The following is a 27,530-nucleotide window of genomic DNA, read 5'->3' on the forward strand; positions in this document are numbered from 1 at the left end:
ACCTGATATAAACTTTATTTACTCTTCTTTCTTCAATGTTTTGTAAATACTCGTTGGACTAAAATCCGCTTTATCAATAAACATTGTATGTAGCCTCCGAAGAAGCTACACAAGATTTAGAGATGTTCCGAGTGGATTGGGGGAAAATTGGGGAAACTTTTTATATTGATTTAACAAGTATTTTAATTGTAGTAGAAATAGCTACGCTGTTATATTAAAGCAAACAAAATTTTATTCATATTCAAAGTAATATTTATGAGATTTTTGAAATTTGTTAAAGCTAAATACCCTCGTTTCCCATTCCTTTTCCCTTCAAATTTTCCCACCAAAATCACTTATCTGTTTGGAACGCCTTGGAGTTTTATAGGACTTCCTGTTTACTTAGCAACCTTCAATATGGCGAAGAGAATTCGGACGATGACAATGTTTTCAGACGGATAGTTAAATAGATAAACAAAATACAGTGGACCAGATCAGTGCACTAAATCAACTAAAAGAAAAACTCAAAACATACATTTGAAATTAGTTTGCTCGTTTATAGTGCAACAATGGCAACATCACACATGCAAAGAACTGGGTTAACACCAAAATCAAATATTATAATGACTGAAAACATTGTGGACAAGCCACGTATTCCATTAGTTGCTCATGTTATCACTGATGATGACATTGGATTACTCCAGGTATATACAAAATGACTATGTTTTGGGAATGTTGGTAGACATGCTATAAGTATTCGGTAAAAAAACGATTAATGGCTGTGTGTTTACACAGTAATCTCCAATCCCACCTAAACAGCTAAAGTCAATTCATCCGAAGTCAATCCTGCCCCTTAATAAAATAATGAATAATATTTCAAATCAATATAATAAAATTTACTTCAGCATTTTTCAGCAAAAAAGTCTTTTATCTTCTTCTTCTTCTTTCAGTAACTTCCTCCTGTGGTTGGGAGCACATCAATTTCTTGATTATCACAGTAGGCTTATATTACACGGACTTTTATTTGAAGTTCTAATAATTAATTGTTATATTTTTCTTTATAAAGTAACTTGCATGAAGGAAAAGAAGAAATTTACTAAATTTTAACCACTGTCTTCTCTGTGATACATGTACATGTATATATAAGAGGGGCACTAGCTACAATATGAATGAAAAATATAAAATCAGATTTTTTCATTGTTCAATCATTTAGGTAAGTGAGATAGTGAAATAATAATTCCCTTTAAGCAGTCAGTAAGGTTCAATTTATTTAAAATTAGCTAATTATATAAGTGAACCTCATTTTAACCCCTTAGCTAGAGATTGACAATGCATGAATTGTTCCTGTTGAGTTATTTAGAGAAAAATAATGTCAACATTGAAAGTGAAACAATGGTTTGATGTTTTGATCCACAAAAATCATACTTATACAGGTAAAAACAATGATTAACACATATTTTTAATCTATAATATAATATGAAATTAAACAGACCTAGAAAAATCCAATTGCATGAGTTCTTTATTAATTGCTAATAAGACCATCAAAGATCTTCAGAGGTCACCTCAATAGTTAATCAGAACATAAAATTGAGAGCTAGTGCCCTTTTAAATAAAAATAAAATCCCAATGTAGCATGTTTAGTGACTAAGTCTATAAGTGAAAAGTATTTTATATATAATAAAACATTTATACTTTTGCTAATACATTTTGTATTTTGAAGATACTGCATATGTTTTCTGTACCAGGATGAATTAGTAGTCTTTGACACATTTTATTTTAGATGCCTTCTGATTTTTTCTAGGGATTTTAATCATTACAATTTGAAAAAGAATATTTATAAGGGCCCCACAAAATGGTGGTCCCCTATAGTGATCAGTCAGTCCTTTCGTAACAAATTGTGTCCGCTCTATATCTAACAAAATGTTGGTTGAAGTTGTCATTGACAACCCTATGTCTTACAGTAAAGAACTTGTCTGCTCTATATCTTGAGAACCATTACAATTTCGAAGTTTATACTTGACATGTATATTAACCGACACCCATGGTAACATCATAATGTATGAACAACTTCCTAGGTCAAACGTCAAGATCAAAAACTTTGGTTTCAGTTGACAACCCCATGTCCTATGGTAAAGATCATGTTCACTCTTTATCTTTAAAAATGTTATGATTTTAAAGTTTAAATTACAGTACACATGTATGTTAACCAAATTAGAGTGTGTCATAATGTATGCACAATTCCTAGGTCAAAGGTCAAGGCCAAAAACTTTGATTTAAATTGACAACCCCATGTTCTATGGTTAACAGGGTTGGCAAAGTATTACCCACCCGGGAATTCCCGGGCGGGAAAACCCGGGTTTTCCCGGGCTGGGCAATACTCCCAGAAATGGGTGATAGTGGGCATTACTGGGCAATATGATTTTTTAAGCTTATTTTAACACAAAATAGTAAAGACTTGTTATAGTTTCATAATATAACAGCTAAACATATACTTTTTATACAGATAACCATTGACAGTCATTTCTAGAAAATTCAATTTCATTCTCTTCTCTCTTAATTTTATATGTAGGCAGAATACAAGATTTGCACATTTAAAGATACCTTTTAATTACCAAGTATTGTTTCAATAATCCAAACTTTGAAAAATGCATTTTATTGCAGTGTTTAAGTGAATTGTTAATTTTAATTGTTATGCATTCATATTGCTAAATAAACACCCTACAGGGTCATGCCATAAACACTTATAAAATTGAAAGGATTGATTATTGTTACATAAACAAATCTGTGTTATAATCTGAATAATTACTTATTAATTAGTGACAGTACATGTACATTATTTAAATGTGATGTTTCTTTAATACATGTAATTGTTAATTCTTAATAGGAGCTATGTTCATTTGAAAAAAAAATGATTTATTTGCTTTCTATTTACCATGTTTACAGTTTGCCAATCTAGACAAATGCTAAACAAACAAAATAGGGTATAAATATCTTATTAAATGTATTGCATTTGTGTTTATCACTGAATCCTCTTTAAAATTCAGACAAATATTTTATATTACCCAGTATTGCCCAGTATTACCCACTAAAACCCAGTAAAACCCGGGTTTTCCCAGTATTTCCCACTGGGCTGGACAATACTCATAAAACCCGGGTTTTTGCCAACCCTGATGGTTAAGATTATAAAAAATACCACACATTATTCACAGTGGGGTCAACATAGATTGATCCAATATCAATTATGTCTAGTTGTTCTATTAAGGGCCCTTGATGGGCAGTGTGACATTTACACAACAGAACAATTCACTACTGTTTTGTAAAAGCCTTTTTTTTTTTACATCGAAATGAAATATCAAATGTTTATATTGACTGAATACAATGTACATATTCTTTAATAGTCTAATATAATCTGATATTATTTGGTTTCAGGGTGCTAAACTACAGCCTATCAATTTGAACAGAGTGGTGAAGCTTCTAACAGATCCACATTCGGTAGGTTTAGTGACAATTTTAATGAAATCCACTTGTTTATTCAAATCTTTACATTTATCAATATTATCTGTCTCACACGACATAAATACCATAAGATCAATATTATCTATGATCTCACATAACTATATAAAAGACTGTTAGATATATTCCACAAAGTTTTAATTATAAGTGTCCAGTGATTGCAGATAACACAATTGTTTTTGAAATAAGTTCTTTAGATTAATTTAATGATCTGTTTTCTTCTAAGTTAGACAAATAATTGGACTATTTTTCACTCTTTTTATTAAGTTTAATACAAATGTACTGTTTCTTCTCTCTGAAACAAATTTTTCTATATTTGTCTTAATAGTTTGGTAAATTTTTGACTGATTGAAATAAACTGGTGCTTTGTCATATAAATTATATTCTTTTTTTCATAGGATTACCAATTATATATAATGTTATTGAATTCTGACACATCTTTTTTTGTTTGTAGGTTATGCTGTATGACCGACATGTTAATGCATTACAGAGATTAGTCAGACACTACCAGAAGGGATTTGTATCCTTTTTAGAATTGATTTGTACAAACAATTAGTATAGGCAGGCTTTATAAAATAATGTATTTTTTATAAACACATTTTTTATAACTGTAATGTCTAATTAACATTTTCAATGATAATTTTCTGAAATCTGCTCAATTTGTACACTGTTTGAAAGTTGTCTCATTTGCAATTATAACCCATCTTTGTATAAGTTTGTAATGTTATAAAGATAAAACAACAAGATTTATTGATTACTGTTAACACCACTTTTAGCACTATAATGTGCTTATTTTGGTGGCGAGAACCACAACCTTTGGTAGGAAAACAGATAAGCCAAGTCCATCAAGATCAGAGTCAAGCACATCTGTCACATGCAGGATTCGAATTCACAACCTCAGTATTGACAGGCTAGTGATATAGTAGTTCAACTACTGATACCACTCAACATCTAACTAATTTATAAGGCCTCTAAAAAATCCAAGAAAAACACCTATCATGCTATGTATAACATACACATGTTGAATCAAAAGGTCAAGATATAGAATATCACACATAAAAGTAGTGATAGTTGTTATTTGTTGATATATTACTTTGGAACATTATAGGGTTACATGTGTATATTCACTCTTTCCATTTTGACAAAAAAGAAAGTTAAATTCTTTAATGGGGAGAGATAACTTTTGGGATGTAGATTTCTTTGTCTTTTTTGTATTTTGTATGAGTCCTTAACTCTATAACAGCCTATGAAGGACTTGGTACAGGTTTGTAAGATATTGAATACTTGTGCTGACCGAATGCCTGACCAACCATTATATGAACAGTTGATTGTGGATATATTAAAGATTTGTAGTTACCCGTTCCTAAAGGAGAAATCATCAGATGAGTTGGTGTATGAACAAATAGTTACAGAATCTGTATCACAACTAGGTGGGCAAAACTTTATCATAGATTTATCATTATTTTATTTAAAATAATTTATTAGTACATGTATAACAGTGAAATACAGGAAAATTGTTGTGTTACATATTTTTCATAAATAAAAAATAAAGCCTTGTTTAACAAATGTAAAATCATTTGATTTTTTACAAATATGAGATGTTCACAACTAAGTATATAAGTAAGATATAAATGTAGGACTGAATATGATATCAAGCAAAATTGTTGAAATCTACTGTCTATTTTTATGTATACAAATGTGTTTACCAGGAAAGTGCATATTATTTTTTTCTGTCCTTATTGTTTTATATTTGCTCTCCAAATCATTTCAGTGTCTCCCATGATTTATATTAGTTTGTATATACCAACAGGTTATATGATGAGAGTATCCAGTCGAGACATCAGGAAACAGATTTGTTCTACTTTACATGGTTTCTACAGTGAAAAACCAAAGAATCAGAATGTTCAAAGTAAGTTCTTAAATACAATGATTAAGACATAACAGACATAGCGCATTCAGTTGAAGTTTAACACAAAATAACATAAAACCTATGAGTTTTGTAATGTACTGAGAAATGAGGTTATGAATTTTACATATACATTTAGTAAAACCAAGTTGTGAATTTTATGATTGGTATTGGTTGTGGAATTTTATATTTATAGATTATTGTTGGTCATTTCAATGAGATTGGTTTTCTCACTCTAGCCAGTACGGCGAAAGTGAGAAAAGCAATCGAGATGAGATGACCACTGATAATCTGTTAATCGCTATTTATCCTATGACAACGTTGTTAATTCGATTGACAACACCACATGTTACCTTAGTTTCTAGCAATATATCATATCACTCTACTGTGTTTAGAAAGGAAATTATAAGTCAGTTAGATCAAACGAAAATTTGTAAAATAGCGATAATAGCACATATGTGTTAGATTTCAGCAGTGTAAATAAATAACAAGGGAAACGTGGTAATCAATCTTTTTATAAGCACATAGAAAGTACTGGACTTTATTCTTTAATTTTAGAGAATACATTTAGTTGTCTCCCTTTGAATGCAGGTTTAATCTTTATTTTACAGAACACAAGGCTACATCTTTAACTTATAACCAGAACATCATAGAGAACAGTGATGTATCAGAAACATTAGTAAAGGTAAATTTTACTTTAAGTGTGCCAGCTAAAAATTTAGAATCATATCCTTTGGCAGGTGTTTCTAGCTTGATCAGTGTAGCTGTTCTTGATTCTATTATACATGTACATTTTTACCAGATATACCACCTTATTTCAAATAACTTCCATTTGAAAAATTTGGAGAGAAAATAATGTAGCCCAAAGCAATAGGGTTAATTACAACTGGACATGTTATCAAGTAAAACTCTACCATGTTTAAGGTTAATTTTATAATGTACACTATAATACAAATCCTTATGTACACCAAAACAATATTAACTAATTTATTTTCAGAATTGAATATATATGTGATTGTGAAAGCATGTATGTTAAAATCTGATTTTGAAATTTTGTAATGTATAACTTATATTTACAGTCCCTGGCTTTGATAGAGAATGAGTTGGACATGAAGCTTGGTATTTTAACTGTGCTACAGAAATTTTCAAACAAATCAGGTAGTGATGATAAAGACAAATGAGGTTATGTAAAAACAAATATTGTTTTTATGGTTTTAGCAATAAATGGCTATTAAATGGGGGAAAAAATGGTGGACTGGTCCTTTTACACAATTTTCAACACATTAAAAATGAATTTATAATTGGTAAAGGGGACAATTTAATAATGAAATTGGATAGAGATATTTAAGAGTTTAACTAAGTTAAACATATACATGTATATCAATTTATCAAATTCAGTATGAACCAAATTTCAATATTATGTACTAGGAATTGAACATAATGTTAAATGTGAAAAAAAAGATAGTTACAGTATATCTATAATGTAACATCAAGCAATATAGGAAAGGTGTACTGACATAAGTAGTCTCTAAACACATTAACTCCAAATGGAGCTTTCGTTAGTAGAAGCCATATTAACTATGTATATCAGTGAGAAAAATGTAAATATCTGAATTACGCATTTTAATGTCTAACATATTATTTTTCAGCAAAGAATTGTGATCAGATGTTACGAGCAGGTGCAGCAAATCGTATCTGTTCACGTATGATGGACCCCGATCACTCAGGACAATTGTTGTTTAGATCTGTCAATATTCTATGGAATCTATTGGAAAATGGTGATCCTGCACCACTATCAGCACAGCTAAATAATTTTGTTTGTATCAGGTAAGCATATTTGCTCATACCACTAGTAGCTTTTTTAGTTAAATATTTCACTAACATTTTATGAAATAGTTTAGACATTAAGTCTTAGACTAATGTTTTTCCAATTTTTTATGAAGTGCTTTATGTTATACAAAAAATTCGTCATTGAGGCAGCAACCATCTTGTTTAATTTCTAATCTTAATATGATTTTACTTTGCATAGGGAAGTCATCGCTATGGTTATCACATACAACTGGTCTGCACAAATATTGACTGTAAATTATTATTGGAAAACCAAACTGACATGGGTTTTAAGGCATTCATTTTCTTATTGTGAGATGTGAACTCTCACATGATACAAATAATTACATTTTTACAATGCAGTCCATCAATTGATAACCATATTGCATATTTATTTTTTCTTCTGTGTATTACAGCCAATTGAGAGATGCATTTATCTACCAGCTAACACAAGGTTACAGCCATTATGACAGACAACTAAGGAATGATTTACTGGTTTTATCTTCCCTCGTAGCCACTCACTGCCCTAATGCTCCATTTATAGAGACTGGATTTGCAAAACAACTTACTTTATTTGCAACATTTCAAGAAGGTATTGTCATATAGCTAATGTTACTGTATTAATGGGACTAAGGGAAAATACATTAATTTTTAATATTTCAGCCATCATTTGATAAAAAATGATCTTGTTGATGACACTAAATACTTATAAAAAGAAAACATACTTCAGATTTAGATGGTAGTTTTGCTTACAGAAGTGTTTGATACACTTGAAATTCAAAATAAAAATCTTCATACATATCTTATTTTTTGTGTGTGGTATCATTTGTTTATCTAATTTCAGTGAAGAGCCACAATGCACTGGTCAAACATTTGTTTATCTAATTTCAGTGAAAAGCCACAATGCACTGGTCTAACATTTGTTTATCTAATTTCAGTGAAGAGCCACAATGCACTGGTCAAACATTTGAAGTTGATGCAGAACCATGAAGACTTTGAATTGAAGAAATTATTGTTTAACATCCTGATATCTCTAAGTAAAGACTCAACAGTCATTCCAGTAAGTAACACTACAAAAGAATGTCTCTGTAAAGGTTGTTTACAGCTAGTTATATAACAGTGGACAAACAATCTTTATACAAAGTCTTTTTTACAGCCATTTCTGTACAGAGGCTTTTTCCCCACAAAGTAGACATTAAGATAAACACTTCTTGTTATTACGCAAGTGTATCCTTGTTCTGGTAAACAAGTTATTTGGAAATGTAGACAAAATTTGCACAATAGAAAAACATTTTTTTTCATATCACTTTACAGAAAATTATTTCAAGTTCGATCATGCATTGTCTAGGAATTATATTTTGTTGACCCGGAATGTAACAGGTCTTTTAACATATTGTTATTTATATATCTAGGTTTTATCAGAAGGACATTTGATGTTAGCACTGATGTCTTATGTACGAGCCAATGAGAAAACTTCTGGTCCGAGAGATTGGTCTCAAGCCCAGTTCGAGGAAATACAGCTTCATGCTTTAGGTACCCTCTGTTCACTGTGTCCACTGATGCTGGAGGATTATATGATTTGCCAAGGAAGCACCAGATTGCTGTTATTATTAGAATGGTGTACTGGATCAGGTTAGCATATTGGTATTGTCGATGACAGAAAATATGGAATCAAAGACCTAAAATTTTGATAAATCAAGTTAATGCTATCAGACTTAATACCATATATGAGAGAAAGTCCTTAATTTATATACTGTGGATTCATTTATTTTGTGGGTATCAATTTTCATAGATTGAGAAAAATTTGCATTTTCATGAATATTTGATTTCATGGTTTTGTAAATCTCCCCATACAAAGGCCATAGTAAATTTGTAATTTGTTAAACAATTGAATTTGTAGTTCAGCTGTACCCATGAAACCCATGAAAAATTGATACCCAACGATTTACAAAGTTTTGTGTTTTCTCCTATAAATTTATATTTTAATGATATAAATAATTGTATTTAATTTTACAGAGGATTTTGGTGGTCATGGTAACAGTTACCATGGAACTGGTGGTCGTGGTAACAAGAGAGCTCAGATGAGATATTGTTTACGCCTGATCAGAAGTATTGTTTCTACAGGACAAGAAACAGTTCTCCAAGATCTGGCTGACCAAGGAGCCATTAATCAGATTTCAAGTATGGAACTTATCAATTGCATTCATTTATAAGGATAATATTTGTGAGGGACCAAAAAAAACATGAATATGTCATATGTTATCGTTTCATTTTTGTGAACCTGTACAACAAGAAAATAAAAGCATACAATAAAGGAAGTGTATTAAGATATATTCTTACATTATTTGATATAAAAGACAATGGAAAGTGTAATAATAGCTGAAGATATTTGATGTAAAATCTATTTTTCTAAGAAAAAACAGATGAAATAGAACATTTTACAGTATGTGTGTGTCTAAATTAAAACAGAGAAAATATAATATTCTACATTCTGAATATGTTACAAAGTAACAAGTTCTTTTCATCTTTCAGCCATCCTCCACAATGCCACACAAAGTAAAGACAGTGACGACGCTATAGATATTGAGATGCAGTCAGACATGTTGTTTATTTTATCTTGTTTGTGTGAAGGTGATATGCACAGAAAGGTATGTTAATTTCTTATAAAATCTTTTAGACAATGAATGGCCACCTTGAAGTTTATGATATGTTGTCAAATCATTCAACCACCAGAACAAATGTATTTAATTATGGTCTTTATTGCAAATTCACTTCCCCTAAATTACAACTTTCATAATCTAAAGGGAGAAAGTTTGGATTTGCACTACATGTACTTGGAATAAGGAGACTTTCTGGAGATTAACATTAAAATCATCTGTGACAAAGCAGGACTTTGTTGGTGGTCATGCAATCACTGCTACAACATTTTCATTCTATATCAAACATATCTCTGAAATGTCTCTTCATATTTACTTGAAAGTGGTGCATTTTATTATAAACAATTTAAACTTCTATGATTTAATGGTTTCAATATAATTTATACATTTACTTTTGTACTTCAACAGGAACTTCTCGGTACACAAGGTGTGGAAGTTTGTATACATTATCTGAGGACAGACAGTCGACAGCTAAACAGTGGACTAGGTCACCATAGACTGTTGTTAGCTGCTGTAGATTGTGTATGGTAAGCATGGACTGTTTTATTTTACTTATCAATATTTTGATTGTGAATTATCTCCCCTATCTCTCAATATTACTCAAAATAGTTCTCATGAAATGGGAAAAGAAATTAATTAAGTGTTTAGAGGAAATCATATATATCATTATTTGAGAGAAAATGTACATAACAAAAGACAATTCCACCAGAATTAGCATTTGATAGAATTTAACTTAAAAATATTATCATATTTGATATTGGCAGAAAAGTATAATACCCTTTATTTAAAGTTTTTTTTTTACCAAGACATGGATTGAATGCACTAAATAATACTTTTACATCTATTGATGCTGAAATCATAAGGGAAACAGTTGAAGCAAATTAACATATACTATTGAATGTCTGACTTCTGTTTTATTTTCAAAGAAAAAGTTTGGCATTTTTTTTAAAGGGGTTTGTTTACATGATAATTTTTTGGGACTAATTCAAAAGTTTGATTTTTACCTGAACAGGTGTTCAATAATTGGGTGTTACACAACAGAAGAATTTTTTATGGAATTAGAAGGTGTATTTTTACTGATTGACTTGTTAGAGGTATGTAAATATTATTGATACTTTGATCTTTTATTGGTATTTCACCAAATTATGTCTATAGTATGTGTCTAGAAAAAAGATTGGTTTGACCCAAGATTTTTACTGCAGACTGGTTTCAACTGTAGTTTATTGGTATAGGATAAAGAAAATATTCCTATAATGATTACTTTTTGAAATTTGTGAAAAAAAATGCTAAAAACTTGAATAATTGCTTACAGTGAAGTTGAAAGAATAATGTTTCACATTTTAATAAAAAGGAAATATTTAAAGTCTTGAACATAATCGTCATTTTCTACATTAGTATAGGAAAATTTTGAAAGAATGGATCATAATGTGTTCATTTATGCTTCTGATAGAAAAAAATTGTGTAGATATTATAAAAATTGCAAACAATTCATGTTATGAATATAAATATAATGTCATCCAAATTTGTTTGGTTTAAGTTAATCCTTTTAAAAGTATTTAGTTAATAATGAAAATAGTTGTTTCTTAATTCTGTCAAAGAAAAGAAAAGTTTTGAAGAATAAAATAAATTCCAATCAAATCATGATATTACAATGTATATAGTGAATAAGTCAGGATTGTTTTTTTTTTGGTATTATAGTTAAAGCTGTACAAGACAGAGAACAAGAAATTGCAAATGTTTTGAAATGTTTATAACAGTAGAAAATCAATATCTATATATATAAACAAATCTAAATTGAAAACTACGTTCAAACCTTATAATGATTGCGTTGGATAAAAACCGCAATTTTTATACGTGTGCATGTAAAACAAATTTCGTTGTAGAAGGGTGAACAACTGATGTTCTTAAACCCTGCTGACTGCCATTGTCGATTGCCAATTAAATTGATCACAAGATGTAACAAAATGGATCTTAATATAAATTTAATACTAAACAAAAAAAAACAATGAACTTGCGGCAGAGATGTTATACCACAAACATGAGGTGTCAACATTTTTTTATACACCAGATCCGGATTTCGACAATAAATGTCTCTTCAGTGATGTTAGGGATCGATATATAGATATATGTACTGATCAATCTTCGGACAAACAAGCAAAGATTTCGTTATTCTCAATGATACTTTATTTTTTAAAGGTATGTCCTAAAAACATGCATAACATCATCTTGGGCTGTCTGCTAGACTTGTGCGAGAACCCTAAAACACAGCATCATGTTTTGTCGTGGAGAGGAAAGGGCAACTGTACTGCTGCCCATTTATTCTGTGAAATCTGGAGAAATGAGGAGAAAGACATGGGTGTTCAGAGAGCATCCGATGGCTCCATTAAGAACGTTAGCAGACCGCTGATGGGGGTACTGCAGGAACAACAAGGCATTGTATCATTACCTGCCACTATCCCAAGTCAATCAATAGTAGACGTGTCAGAAAACATGAGGGCTAAACTCTACTCCATCTTCTGTAAAATAGGTAGGTGTCTAAATCAGAAAACATGAGGGCTAAACTCTACTCCATCTTCTGTAAAATAGGTAGGTGTCTAAATCAGAAAACATGAGGGCTAAACTCTACTCCATCTTCTGTAAAATAGGTAGGTGTCTAAATCAGAAAACATGAGAGCTAAACTCTACTCCATCTTCTGTAAAATAGGTAGGTGTCTAAATCAGAAAACATGAGGGCTAAACTCTACTCCATCTTCTGTAAAATAGGTAGGTGTCTAAATCAGAAAACATGAGGGCTAAACTCTACTCCATCTTCTGTAAAATAGGTAGGTGTCTAAATCAGAAAACATGAGGGCTGAACTCTACTCCATCTTCTGTAAAATAGGTAGGTGTCTAAATCAGAAAACATGAGGGCTAAACTCTACTCCATCTTCTGTAAAATAGGTAGGTGTCTAAATCAGAAAACATGAGAGCTAAACTTTACTCCATCTTCTGTAAAATAGGTAGGTGTCTAAATCAGAAAATATGAGGGCTAAACTTTACTCCATCTTCTGTAAAATAGGTAGGTGTCTAAATCAGAAAACATGAGGGCTAAACTTTACTCCATCTTCTGTAAAATAAGTAGGTGTCTAAATCAGAAAACATGAGAGCTAAACTCTACTCCATCTTCTGTAAAATAGGTAGGTGTCTAAATCAGAAAACATGAGAGCTAAACTCTACTCCATCTTCTGTAAAATAGGTAGGTGTCTAAATCAGAAAACATGATGGCTAAACTCTACTCCATCTTCTGTAAAATAGGTAGGTGTCTAAATCAGAAAACATGAGGGCTAAACTCTACTCCATCTTCTGTAAAATAGGTAGGTGTCTAAATCAGAAAACATGAGGGCTAAACTCTACTCCATCTTCTGTAAAATAGGTAGGTGTCTAAATCAGAAAACATGAGGGCTAAACTCTACTCCATCTGCTGTAAAATAGGTAGGTGTCTAAATCAGAAAACATGAGGGCTAAACTCTACTCCATCTTCTGTAAAATAGGTAGGTGTCTAAATCAGAAAACATGAGAGCTAAACTCTACTCCATCTTCTGTAAAATAGGTAGGTGTCTAAATCAGAAAACATGAGGGCTAAACTCTACTCCATCTGCTGTAAAATAGGTAGGTGTCTAAATCAGAAAACATGATGGCTAAACTCTACTCCATCTTCTGTAAAATAGGTAGGTGTCTAAATCAGAAAACATGAGGGCTAAACTCCACTCCATCTTCTGTAAAATAGGTAGGTGTCTAAATCAGAAAACATGATGGCTAAACTCTACTCCATCTTCTGTAAAATAGGTAGGTGTCTAAATCAGAAAACATGAGAGCTAAACTCTACTCCATCTTCTGTAAAATAGGTAGGTGTCTAAATCAGAAAACATGAGAGCTAAACTCTACTCCATCTTCTGTAAAATAGGTAGGTGTCTAAATCAGAAAACATGAGGGCTAAACTCTACTCCATCTTCTGTAAAATAGGTAGGTGTCTAAATCAGAAAACATGATGGCTAAACTCTACTCCATCTTCTGTAAAATAGGTAGGTGTCTAAATCAGAAAACATGAGAGCTGAACTCTACTCCATCTTCTGTAAAATAGGTAGGTGTCTAAATCAGAAAACATGAGGGCTAAACTCTACTCCATCTTCTGTAAAATAGGTAGGTGTCTAAATCAGAAAACATGAGGGCTAAACTTTACTCCATCTTCTGTAAAATAGGTAGGTGTCTAAATCAGAAAACATGATGGCTAAACTTTACTCCATCTTCTGTAAAATAGGCAGGTATCTTAATATCGTTTATTCTTTATTCAAATGTGGAGATATTTCAATAGGTGTTATAGTGTTGTCAGATTGCTGTCTTATTGATATGTACCTATATATCTTTTTATTCATATTTATATGAACTATGTAAGCAAATAAAGCCAAACACTTTTGATTAAACTATATACATATCATTTAGCATTGAAAAAAACTATGAAAACTGTAAAATTTGAGATAAAACATGAATTTCATGCTGACTTTCACAGAGTGCAATACTAGATTTCGGGATGGTAGTTGAGTAGGCATGGAAAGTTAGTAGCTAAATTTAGAGTCATTGGTCTCCAGTAGAGAAGCTACAGAGCCACTTGTCATGTTTTCCAATTTATTTCACTCTCATGAAGTTCTTTTGGTTTTATTTTTAAATCTTCTATTTTAGGTTTCACAGATTTACCTGGGCTGACAGTTGAAGATCATGTGACTTTGGTTGTCATAGAAAAGTTCATGGATTTGAAGGTATGCCTTTTAAGTTTACATATCTTCTTATATCAGTCACCTAGCTTATCAACAAAATTTGTCATTTGAACCTCTCTATACAAGGAATAAGCTGTTAAAATTCATTTATTTGAAGGTATGCCTTAAAGTACATATCAACATGTATCAGTCACAATAAAATACATTGATTATCAGCAAAACTTGTCTACTGAGCCTTTCTATACTAGGAATCAGTGGTAAAAAATATATTTTTAACCCTTCATGATCAATAAATAAAGTAATAAGTATATAGTACATGATATTTTCACATCTAGTTGCTTACTGGTATGACATTGGACAGGTAACCAGTTGAATATATTGTAAATAAAAAGTATCTGAATGTTTCAGCTTGGAGAGGTATGGACTGAGGTGATATCTGAGTTACAGATGGAGGGTGTACGTCCAGTCACCCCTGACATGGAGGCTATAGAGGCTATATCTAGAGGTATAGAGGAGAGGGCTCAGATTGTCTGTGGTACTCAGATAGAGTTACTGGAAGCACAACAAAATCAAGATGTCCTTGATGAACAGGAATTCTATGCAGAGGTAAGATTGTTATTTCAAGTAAAAATTGTTGGACTGATGAGAGACTACAAAATCACTAATTTCTCACATGGCTGTAGAGATACATGGTTGTATATATATCCAATGGAAAGTTTGCTAAATTTTCATCAAATTAAAGTAAGTTTGAAATGCCTGATTTTGTACACCTTGTTTAAAATGGATTTCTTTCATGTTTAACTTTGGTGCTCTGTTCTTTTAAAAGAATATTTCGTTATTATAGAAGGAATCATATTATTATATTTTGCCCTATATTTTATTATTTTTGTGACAAGGAATGTATTATGACGGAGTTATTTTATTTCAGATTAGAGAGAATTACAGACAGAAGGAGAAACAGTTGAGTGACTGGACAGATTTTGTAGCCAGGACTTCAAACTTCCAATTATTAAAGGTTTGTTCCTTTCTTGTCTATAGGAAGCATGTTAATTTCCAGTTTCATAATACAAATTCCCCCATAAGGAAATTGAAGGTCTATTCTCATTTTGTAAGCTTAACACATCTTCTCTGGCACATGCATAGATGCCAACCATTACGATTTTTCCGTAGTTTTTCCGATTTTGCGATAAAAACTACGCTATTACGGTCAAAGTCGAATAGTTACGGATTCCCAATCATCGACGTTCAATTTTGTAAAACGCGGATTTTTATCATTACTTTTCCGTCTTGGTCCAGTATTTAGGAAACGCCAATGTAATGCTTCCGGTTTCTCGGGAGTTATCAACCTATTGTTGGGTAAATAACTGACTTCCGAAGAGGCAAACTTCATTTTATTAAGTAGCTTTCCCTCTTTCTCTACTTCTCCTTGACAAAACAAAAATGTTTGAGTCGAGAACATCTGAACAATTATTGAATGGAATACATACTACAGACAACATGTTAAATGACAAATTTTAGTGTACATCACTTTGCAACCACTCGTCAGTAATTTTTATTGGTAAATGCACGTTTATGAATGATTACTGAAAACTTTTCAAAAATACGGAAAATTTGAAAGTTTGTTACTGATTGTGTCAAAAGGGGGTTGGCATCTATGCACATGTCACCTGTTACCTTTTGTTGCCTGTATAGTATATGTGATATATCAATAATTTAGTCGTGTTTCCATCAGTTTGCCCCTAAATTTTTATGTGTTCACCCTTATTTTGATAGAAGAATACATTTGATCTCTTTACACTCAAATTTATCCAGACCATTGAATGATATTATCTTGCAAATAAACATAATGTGATGTTTTATGCTACAAAAAATCATTTCCTAATCATAAATAAGCTTTGTTTGACAAGTATCTGTGTTGGTGTTCATTATAATTATTAGATAATAGGTTTTCCTCATTGACCATGTTAATTGTCTACACATAGGAACTTAAGTATTATCTAGTTCAAGATTTACCAAGTGATGACCTTCAATGAGAGTATTTCAAACCATTTTGACCTGTAAATTCCATTTACCAAGATTTGGAAATTAGATACTCTTACATGTACTGTGGATTGATTTATTTTTTCGTGGGTACCAATTTTCATGGATTAAGGAAAAGTTACCTGCTTGCGGATATTAAATTTCGTGGTTGTACCAAAGTTTTCATATACAACTATAGAAATTTGTGATTTGTTGAACATTTAATTTCGTGGTTCACCTTACCAATTTTCGTGGATTTTGTAAGTATAGGTGACTTGTACTCACAAAATCCACGAAAATTGGTATCCAACTAATAATAATGAATCTACAGTATACTTTATAATAAGTTTATTGAAAAAAAAAACAATAATCACAAGATAAGGATAGATCGTCATTTTTTTACCAATGTCATGACCTACACCTACTTCTGGTTTTCAAATTTTTTGAATTACAAGTGGAAGTGAAATCTTCTTGCTTTTAAAAATCCATGTTTGGTTTCCCAATTTCCTTCCCTTTCAGCATCTCTTATGATTTCACTCAGATGCTGTTAAGGTTGGGCTTTTGTATTTTATTTGAGAATAAAATGGAATAATTACTGCTCCCTCTATTGCCCAGTGTCATCAACAGCATATATCGTACTGATGATAATTAAACAAATTTGAGAAAGAAACAAAAGAAGCCTTTATGGGTGCTTGATATTTTCCTTAATTTCTAAGGATATATATTTAGAAATACATTTACATGAAGCAAGTACAAAAAACTGGACCTATAATGTACCACACCAATCAAAATGCATCATTCTAAATATAGAAATTAAAAAGTAACACCAGCAACCCAACAACACTGAACCTAGACAGTTAGTTAAACCTTGCCATTTGATGATATTTTTTTGTTATAGTAATCAGGCCTCCAAAGTTTTTTTTAAGTTTTTGTATTCAAACTAATACTCATTTGGGCTACTGCAATATAGGCCTATAAAAATTGAGGCTTTTCACCAGGATGGAATCCTTTTTTAGGTTTGCTTGTAGTGTTTAGTTGCTGTCTCATTGATGTGGTAGTTTAGGCTCAATTTTCTTGTTATTGCTTTCAACTTTAGTGCAAAACTTGTGCTAGAAAGAAACTTGGCAAATTTCATGTCATTTCCATTTGTTTATCATTTCTGTCCAATTCACGTTAATTTATATGTGTTTTTTGGGGGATTAACTTAGAAAGATAATGATTTTTACCTCAACTATTCATGACATTTGGCATTTGATGTAGACAGAAAAGCAATGAACCTGACTTCAGTTGGCACTGCCTCATTGACATGTGACATAATGTTCTGCATGTTGAAACAGTTTTTTAGTACAATATATTTCGTTTGATATTCATTCAATGTTCTTTTTATGCCCCACCTATGATAGTAGAGGGGCATTATGTTTTCTGGTCTGTGCGTCCGTTCGTTCGTCCGTCCGTCCGTCTGTCCCGCTTCAGGTTAAAGTTTTTGGTCAAGGTAGTTTTTGATGAAGTTGAAGTCCAATCGACTTCAAACTTAGTATACATGTTCCCTATGATATGATCTTTTTAATTTTAATGCCAAATTAGAGGGTTTACCCCAATTTCACGGTCCACTGAACATAGAAAATGATAGTGCGAGTGAGGAATTCGTGTACTGGGGACACATTCTTGTTATGCCCTATTTTTATGCCCCATTTATGGGCATTATGTTTTCTGGTCTGTGCGTCCATTCGTTCGTCCGTTCGTTCTTCCATCGTACCGTTCGTCCATCTGTCCCGCTTCAGGTTAAAGTTTTTGGTCGAGGTAGTTTTTGATGAAGTTGAAGTCTAATCAACTTGAAACTTAGAACACATGTTCTTTATGATATGATCTTTCTAATTTTTATGCCAAATTAGAGATTTTACCCCATTTTCACGGTCCATTGAACATAGAAAATGATAGTGAGGATGGGGCATCCGTGTACTGGGTACACATTCTTGTTATTTCTGTTTCGATGTTTCTTAATTTAAAAAATTGCTGTCAAAATTTTTTTAAAGAAAAAATGAAAGTCTAAGTGTCTGAGCTGCCTGACCTATATAACTATATATTGTCAAACCTGCTTTCAAGGTTACTCTATTATGGTAAAACCTGTCATGTCAGATCAGCCTATTCTTGTCTGTAGAATTAACTATGTATTTTAAAGCTCCTTTCCATAGTCACCTCTCTTAAAAGGTTATTTTTTTTGTCATTAGAGTTACCTTTATATACCTTTTTGACTGTACTTTGTCTTAAAGTTAGACCCTGAAAGGCAACTTGTGGTGGCAAATTTTGTTACTGGGATTAGAACCCAGACTTTTGTCTTATCATTGCAATTTCAGCACCTCAGATCTAGACCACTCTGACAACTAGGTTATTAATGTACTTTTGTTAGTCAGCCTGAAATCGGTCTGTAATACAGTACATGAATTATGGCGGCATATAGATAGAATCCTTTACAGATCACCAGATTGTCTCCTTTGTAAACAATGATAAACCTTACATGCAGTCATAATTATAGATTTTTATTTTATACATCTTATCATATGACAACTCTTAGACAGAATTTCCTCATTAGGTAAGCTAAAGCTTAACAGGGCTTAAACACCACAAATAACATATATACTTGGTCTGCTATTTAGCCAAACATTGTTAGATCTTCTTAAACACCACAAATAACATATATACTTGGTCTGCTATTTAGCCAAACATTGTTAGATCTTCTTAAACACCACAAATAACATATATACTTGGTCTGCTATTTAGCCAAACATTGTTAGATCTTCTTAAACACCACAAATAACATATATACTTGGTCTGCTATTTAGCCAAACATTGTTAGATCTTCAATCTTGTACTTCCCTTGGTTTGGTTTAAACCTTATCTTTAAAAATTGTATGGTCAAGATCGGCTGGACATGACAACAGGGTACTTTTTTTTTTTTTTATCTAATCAGCTTCATACTGTGTTCGATCCACAGTCTACATACATTTTTGAATGTTTGTGTAATAACATTTAAGATGTACACTCACATTGTTTTCACATAAAGAGATTTTTTGTGAACCTAGTCAGATATCAGCTACATTTTCAATGCTTATTTTGTGACAGCAGCTTGTCACATCGACAACCATCAAACTTTTTTTGAATAATTAATAATACATTGAAGATATATAATGGACTTTTGAGTAAGTTTTTTGAGAACTTTTGCCAATTTTTTTTGACAGATTTAGATTTGTGAAGCTTACATGTAGTTAGTTTTCCTACAGATTGTGTAGAAATCTCTTTGTATAGTTGAATCCTCCTTTAAATTTCAACCAACAAACCTTAATATTTTTTAATATGTTTGTATATACATGTACTTAGAATATTTGTAGCCCTATAAATGTATGTATATTTTTCAGGATTTTTTTTTTTTTGGTAAGATAATCATGGAGACTAAATTATGAAGTATTTTTCATTTGTTTAATTTCAGGCTGCTAAAGAAAGACAGAAGTTATCTGTTGATGCTTCAAGAGTACAGAATAATTACAGAGAACTGTAAGTATATAGTTCACGACATAGACCTTTAGGGCAGTGTTTCAGTCACTGCATTCAAAAACTACTCCATCTTGTTTTTTTCTAAGAAGAATGCATTTACTAAAGAACTTAAAATAAAGTTTTATATACCGAATGTATGACTCCTGGGAATTGTCAATTATTCTCTAAAAATTATCAGGATCAGAACCATAGCCAAGTAATGGAATTAACAATGGAATTTTAAGCAAATAAAATTTTTAGGATTTCCAAGAAATTAATTCCAGTTATTTAAGAAAATGTTTATTTTAGTGTCTTATTTGTTGTCCTCCAATATGGAAATAAAGTGAAGTTTTCTTTAGTAATTACATATTTAGGTGTGACTCATTAAGTCATTAAATAAGAATAAAAGGTTGGGAATGATAGATGATGATGTTACAGTTCTTATTAATGTTAGATATTAATATGGTAATCTACTGGTACAAGAGACCCATAACAGATTGATAAAAAATTATTACAACCGAAGGAAATCAACGATGTCATAAAAAACCTAAACAACGGGAAAACTGATACCACAAGTATCGTGTCTATTTCCCGTCATTAATCAACGTAATCTCTTGTGGATTGAAAAACTGACAGGACTTCCGTCTCATCCATTACGTGAAGTTTGTAAAACCTTCAATAAATAACCATATTCTATAATGGTAGGTCACAAACAGATCATTTTTCCTTAAATTAACAGCTTTTTATGCACTTCAGCATACAGAAAACGGTATAATTTGGATGCAGTCTTATTTTTAATCATTTGATGATTAAACTCAATATAAGTGCGTCTCCCATTAATAGGGCAATGTCCTTTTTGTAATTAACAGTTTTTTTGTTTCACTTTGTTGTAAAAGAGATATTATTTTCAATAAAAATACACAAGATATTATGTAGTAGGTTGTTTTAATATTTGATTGTTTGTATTAGAAAGCTTTGTAGTCATTTGCGGTAATTGATTCCGTGTTATTTATCGGAAAATAATTTCCATCATTGTTTGCCATGCTGGTGCAAGAATAAAAAGTTCATTTAATTCCTTTGAACTGGGAAATTAATGTGATTGGAACCATTTTTAGTCATTTATAACAAAAGAAAAGTAAAGGGATATTTTCAATTATGTAACTTGTATTGAAATAATTTTGTGTTAGTAGTTATATTGGTTTTGGAAACTGATTTTGTTTTATTCAGGTTAATAGCTTTTTGTATTAATATTAAAAAAACTAATTGAAATTGTTGAATTAAAACCATATCAAATATATAAAAAAGATGACAAAAGTTATTTACAATGTTGGAGTAAATAATATAATTTGTTTTTCAGTGAGTCCTATCATGATACTGAGCTGAAGGATTTACATACAACAGTAAGTTTCAGTATAATCTACAATATGTTGTATACATAGAAATAAGATGTGGTATGAGTGCCAATGAGACAACTCTCCATCAAAGTCACGATGAGTAAAAAGTAAATCATTATAGGATAAAGTATGGCCTTCAACACAGAGCCTTGGCTCACGTCGAACAGCAAGCTATAAAGGACCCCAAAAATGACTAGTGTTAAACCATTCAAACAGAAAAATCTATATAAAAAATGAGAAATAAGATACATACATATTGAGATTAAAATTTGAAATAAACTATAGTTCCTTTCACAAAATATCTAGTTTTTAAGACAATAAAACAAAACTAAAATCAAGTCGTCTCTTAAGACTGCATATTTTGTGTAAGTATTTCCTATCCTACATACTGACTCATCACTAGCATTAGTAGTAATCACTCTTATTTATACATGTATTTGGGAGTTTTACATTTATATCATGTTTCAACGATTTCATGATTATAAATCACCACAGTTTTACTTAGCTATAGATCTGCATTTGACTTTGATGCTTATTTGGCATCAAGATTTGATTTGTGCTGAGTCATCAGTTTTATTTCACCAATTGATTTATCTTTTATAGTCTCTAGTAATGGCAAGTTTCCATTCTTATTTAAATTCGAACAATTAGTTAATGTGTGCATTCTGACAATTTTTGAAAAAGTCTAAGAAAAGTAAGATCAATGCACTTTTGAGAAGAATTAATAATTAATAACAGAGTAACACTAAGTTATTATTTGTGAATCACAGTTTATACATATAGATTTTAGCATTATAAACCACTGATTATGATATTCATTTTAAGATTTTTAAACAAACACAAATAAAACAACAATCAATAACAAAACTAGTGGTATCAGAAGTTTTCTAGTATTGTAGACTTGTTATCCTACAAGACTGTAACAAAACTAGTGGTATCAGAAGTTTTCTAGTATTGTACACTTGTTATCCTACAAGACTGTAACAAAACTAGTAGTATCAGAAGTTTTCTAGTATTGTACACTTGTTATCCTACAAGACTGTAACAAAACTAGTGGTATCAGAAGTTTTCTAGTATTGTACACTTGTTATCCTACAAGACTGTAACAAAACTAGTGGTATCAGAAGTTTTCTAGTATTGTACACTTGTTATCCTACAAGACTGTAACAAAACTAGTGGTATCAGAAGTTTTCTAGTATTGTACACTTGTTATCCTACAAGACTGATGAAGAAAGCAGTATTCTTTTATTGATCTCATTTTATTTATCAACACTGTTGAATAAAACAACCTTTTTTATGTAGACATTCTATTTAAAGACTGTTTAACAAAGCAATTGTCTGTTATTGTAGACCTTCTGTGGTAAATCAGTTGATGTAGAGAGTACTTCACATAATCTGACTGGTGGTCCATTTGCAAGCTATGATCCCAAAACTGGTTCCCTAAGGGACAGGAAAGCTATGAAGGCACCCAGTAATCTCAGCAGTGTGAGTATTTGTTGACATAAACCTATATGATATGTTTCGTTGATCAAGGTTATACATGTAGGAGACAGATTTTTCCAAACTTGTTTCCGATTCCCATATTTGAACTTTATGTAACATTGTAATATATATCTTGTAAATTTTCATTAATAAATACTGTTTAAACTAAGGTTATATATGTATGACGGCATCAGCAAACGATTTACTGGGTTAATTACAGAATAGGCATATTGACCTATGTAATGATTTCACTGAGAGAAAAAAATATAGATTTTTAAATCATTCAACATAAAAACAAGGTCATTTTAACCTTAAGCTGTTATATGGATGTTTGTGTTGCAATGCTGCTGTCTCATTGAAATATGTACCACATATCTTTTTATATATATGTTGAAGTGACCTTGTACACCTAAGAATTATTCAAGAGACCTGTTAATGTGTTACAGTAACTGAAATCCTTATCTTATGAAAACTAAGCAGGAATAAATGATTAATTAAAACAAAGGTTTATACAGGCATGCATATACAAAGGTGCATACAGGAATGCAAATAAAACAATGAACCTTTTGACCAATTATATATAATATAATATTGAGAAGACAATGAACCTTTTGACCAATTATATACATATAACATTGAGAAGACAATGAACCTTTTGACTAATTATATACACTATAACATTGAGAAGACAATGAACCTTTTGACCAATTATATACACTATAACATTGAGAAGACAATGAACCTTTTGACCAATTATATACACTATAACATTGAGAAGACAATGAACCTTTTGACCAATTATATACACTATAATATTGAGAAGACAATGAACCTTTTGACCAATTATATACACTATAATATTGAGAAGACAATGAACCTTTTGACCAATTATATACACTATAACATTGAGAAGACAATGAACCTTTTGACCAATTATATACACTATAACATTGAGACATAGATGCCAACCATTACGATTTTTCCGTAGTTTTTCCGATTTTGCGATAAAAACTACGCTATTACGGTCAAAGTCGAATAGTTACGGATTCCCAATCATCGACGTTCAATTTTGTAAAACGCGGATTTTTATCATTACTTTTCCGTCTTGGTCCAGTATTTAGGAAACGCCAATGTAATGCTTCCGGTTTCTCGGGAGTTATCAACCTATTGTTGGGTAAATAACTGACTTCCGAAGAGGCAAACTTCATTTTATTAAGTAGCTTTCCCTCTTTCTCTACTTCTCCTTGACAAAACAAAAATGTTTGAGTCGAGAACATCTGAACAATTATTGAATGGAATACATACTACAGACAACATGTTAAATGACAAATTTTAGTGTACATCACTTTGCAACCACTCGTCAGTAATTTTTATTGGTAAATGCACGTTTATGAATGATTACTGAAAACTTTTCAAAAATACGGAAAATTTGAAAGTTTGTTACTGATTGTGTCAAAAGGGGGTTGGCATCTATGTTGAGAAGACAATGAACCTTTTGACCAATTATATACACTATAACATTGAGAAGACAATGAACCTTTTGACCAATTATATACACTATAATATTGAGAAGACAATGAACCTTTTGACCAATTATATACACTATCACATTGAGAAGACAATGAACCTTTTGACTAATTATATACACTATAACATTGAGAAGACAATGAACCTTTTGACCAATTATATACACTATAACATTGAGAAGACAATGAACCTTTTGACCAATTATATACACTATAACATTGAGAAGACAATGAACCTTTTGACCAATTATATACACTATAACATTGAGAAGACAATGAACCTTTTGACCAATTATATACACTATAATATTGAGAAGACAATGAACCTTTTGACCAATTATATACACTATAACATTGAGAAGACAATGAACCTTTTGACCAATTATATACACTATAACATTGAGAAGACAATGAACCTTTTGACCAATTATATACACTATAACATTGAGAAGACAATGAACCTTTTGACCAATTATATACACTATAACATTGAGAAGACAATGAACCTTTTGACCAATTATATACACTATAATATTGAGAAGACAATGAACCTTTTGACCAATTATATACACTATCACATTGAGAAGACAATGAACCTTTTGACTAATTATATACACTATAACATTGAGAAGACAATGAACCTTTTGACCAATTATATACACTATAACATTGAGAAGACAATGAACCTTTTGACCAATTATATACACTATAACATTGAGAAGACAATGAACCTTTTGACCAATTATATACACTATAACATTGAGAAGACAATGAACCTTTTGACCAATTATATACACTATAATATTGAGAAGACAATGAACCTTTTGACCAATTATATACACTATAACATTGAGAAGACAATGAACCTTTTGACCAATTATATACACTATAACATTGAGAAGACAATGAACCTTTTGACCAATTATATACACTATAACATTGAGAAGACAATGAACCTTTTGACCAATTATATACACTATAACATTGAGAAGACAATGAACCTTTTGACCAATTATATACACTATAACATTGAGAAGACAATGAACCTTTTGACCAATTATATACACTATCACATTGAGAAGACAATGAACCTTTTGACCAATTATATACACTATCACATTGAGAAGACAATGAACCTTTTGACCAATTATATACACTATCACATTGAGAAGACAATGAACCTTTTGACCAATTATATACACTATAATATTGAGAAGACAATGAACCTTTTGACCAATTATATACACTATAACATTGAGAAGACAATGAACCTTTTGACCAATTATATACACTATCACATTGAGAAGACAATGAACCTTTTGACCAATTATATACACTATCACATTGAGAAGACAATGAACCTTTTGACCAATTATATACACTATCACATTGAGAAGACAATGAACCTTTTGACCAATTATATACACTATCACATTGAGTCAAAACCTTTTGACCAATTATATACACTATAACATTGAGTCAAAACCTTTTGACCAATTATATGCACTATAACATTGAGAAGACAATGAACCTTTTGACCAATTATATGCACTATAACATTGAGAAAGACAACAAACCTTTTGACCAATTATATGCACTATAACATTGAGAAGACAATGAACCTTTTGACCAATTATATACACTACTAACATTGAGAAGACAATGAACCTTTTGACCAATTATATACACTATAACATTGAGAAGACAATGAACCTTTTGACCAATTATATACACTACTAACATTGAGAAGACAATGAACCTTTTGACCAATTATATACACTATAACATTGAGAAAGACAACAAACCTTTTGACCAATTATATGCACTATAACATTGAGAAGACAATGAACCTTTTGACCAATTATATACACTATAACATTGAGAAGACAATGAACCTTTTGACCAATTATATGCACTATAACATTGAGAAGACAATGAACCTTTTGACCAATTATATGCACTATAACATTGAGAAGACAATGAACCTTTTGACCAATTATATACACTATAACATTGAGAAGACAATGAACCTTTTGACCAATTATATACACTATAATATTGAGAAGACAATGAACCATTTGACCAATTATACACACTATAACATTGAGAAGACAATGAACCTTTTGACCAATTATATGCACTATAACATTGAGAAGACAATAAACCTTTTGACCAATTATATACACTATAACATTGAGTGTGAACCTCTTGACCAATTATATACACTATAACAATGAACCTTTTGACCAATTATATACACTATAACATTGAGAAGCTGATGGAATGACAAAAACTCACAATGAATCTTGGTAAAGCACTATCTAATATATACAGTACGCAGCATCATCAGACATACACTACCTCCAGTAACTGACAAGCTTACACTTTCTGTTTACTTATGTTATTTAAACCATTTTTCAATATTTCTAATTACCATATGATATTTGATGTATTCTATATTAATTGTTTTAAACTGTTTTTTTATGGTGAATTGTTATTGTATTTCAGATTTCTCGTTATTAGAGAGGGACTTCTGACCACTTGGACCAGTCTGGCCACTGAAGAGGGACGTCTGACTGTATGGACTAGTTTGTGCTACATCTGTGATAACTTTTATAAATAATTTTCTTTCTCTGATTTGGAGAATTGATGTACATTATTATGGCATATTAATGAAGAAACACTATTGTAAATCGTCAAATATTTATTATACATTGTATGAAAGACTGTTTTGTTGGTGTAATATGAACTACCAATAAATAATTGTGTTTTAACAGTAGAAAAAGTCTTATTTATTATAAACAATATATAAACGTCCAATAATTTGAAATGAATTCCTGAAAAATAGTGAAGATCAATTTTCTTCAAAATTTTGATAGGAAAAATTATCAGTATTTAAATAGTCTCTTCAGATTTCCAGTAAGAATATTTACCCATGCAACTTTTGC

At 31.1% G+C, this 27,530-nt stretch overlaps 2 protein-coding genes across 3 annotated transcripts in view; one reads left to right on the forward strand and one right to left on the reverse strand.

The window, feature by feature from the left end:
- LOC139513645 (uncharacterized) overlaps positions 1-157 on the reverse strand; it is a 250,764-nt gene extending 250,607 nt beyond the window's left edge. The window contains exon 1 of one of the 2 annotated variants that reach the window (XR_011662490.1): positions 3-138. The gene's annotated coding sequence lies outside the window, so the exon portion shown is untranslated. Of the gene's footprint in view, positions 1-2 lie in introns of both variants that reach the window. The other variant, XM_071302316.1, reaches the window with a different exon arrangement.
- Positions 134-27,367, forward strand: LOC139513644 (cilia- and flagella-associated protein 69-like). The gene is made up of 23 exons (XM_071302315.1): positions 134-683; positions 3,409-3,471; positions 3,947-4,012; positions 4,736-4,922; positions 5,303-5,401; positions 6,010-6,083; positions 6,478-6,556; positions 7,048-7,225; positions 7,642-7,817; positions 8,164-8,285; positions 8,638-8,857; positions 9,242-9,406; positions 9,758-9,873; positions 10,291-10,409; positions 10,895-10,976; positions 12,079-12,409; positions 14,599-14,675; positions 15,042-15,239; positions 15,562-15,648; positions 20,137-20,201; positions 21,538-21,580; positions 22,925-23,059; positions 27,091-27,367. Exons 1-23 carry the CDS (start codon positions 549-551, stop codon positions 27,103-27,105), a joined length of 2,832 nt encoding a protein of 943 aa, XP_071158416.1. The 5' UTR covers positions 134-548; the 3' UTR covers positions 27,106-27,367.
- Positions 27,368-27,530: the final 163 nt, after the last annotated feature.

This window comes from Mytilus edulis, chromosome 2 (genome assembly GCF_963676685.1).
Source record: "Mytilus edulis chromosome 2, xbMytEdul2.2, whole genome shotgun sequence".
Lineage (NCBI taxonomy): Eukaryota > Metazoa > Mollusca > Bivalvia > Mytilida > Mytilidae > Mytilus > Mytilus edulis.

Coding starts and splice junctions, on each gene's coding strand:
- LOC139513644 (XM_071302315.1), top strand. CDS start 549: ATGGCAACATCACACATGCAAAGAACTGGGTTAACACCAAAATCAAAT. Junction 5,402..6,009: donor AAAGAATCAGAATGTTCAAA/GTAAGTTCTTAA, acceptor TTTATTTTACAG/AACACAAGGCTACATCTTTA. Junction 7,818..8,163: donor ATTTGCAACATTTCAAGAAG/GTATTGTCATAT, acceptor ATCTAATTTCAG/TGAAGAGCCACAATGCACTG.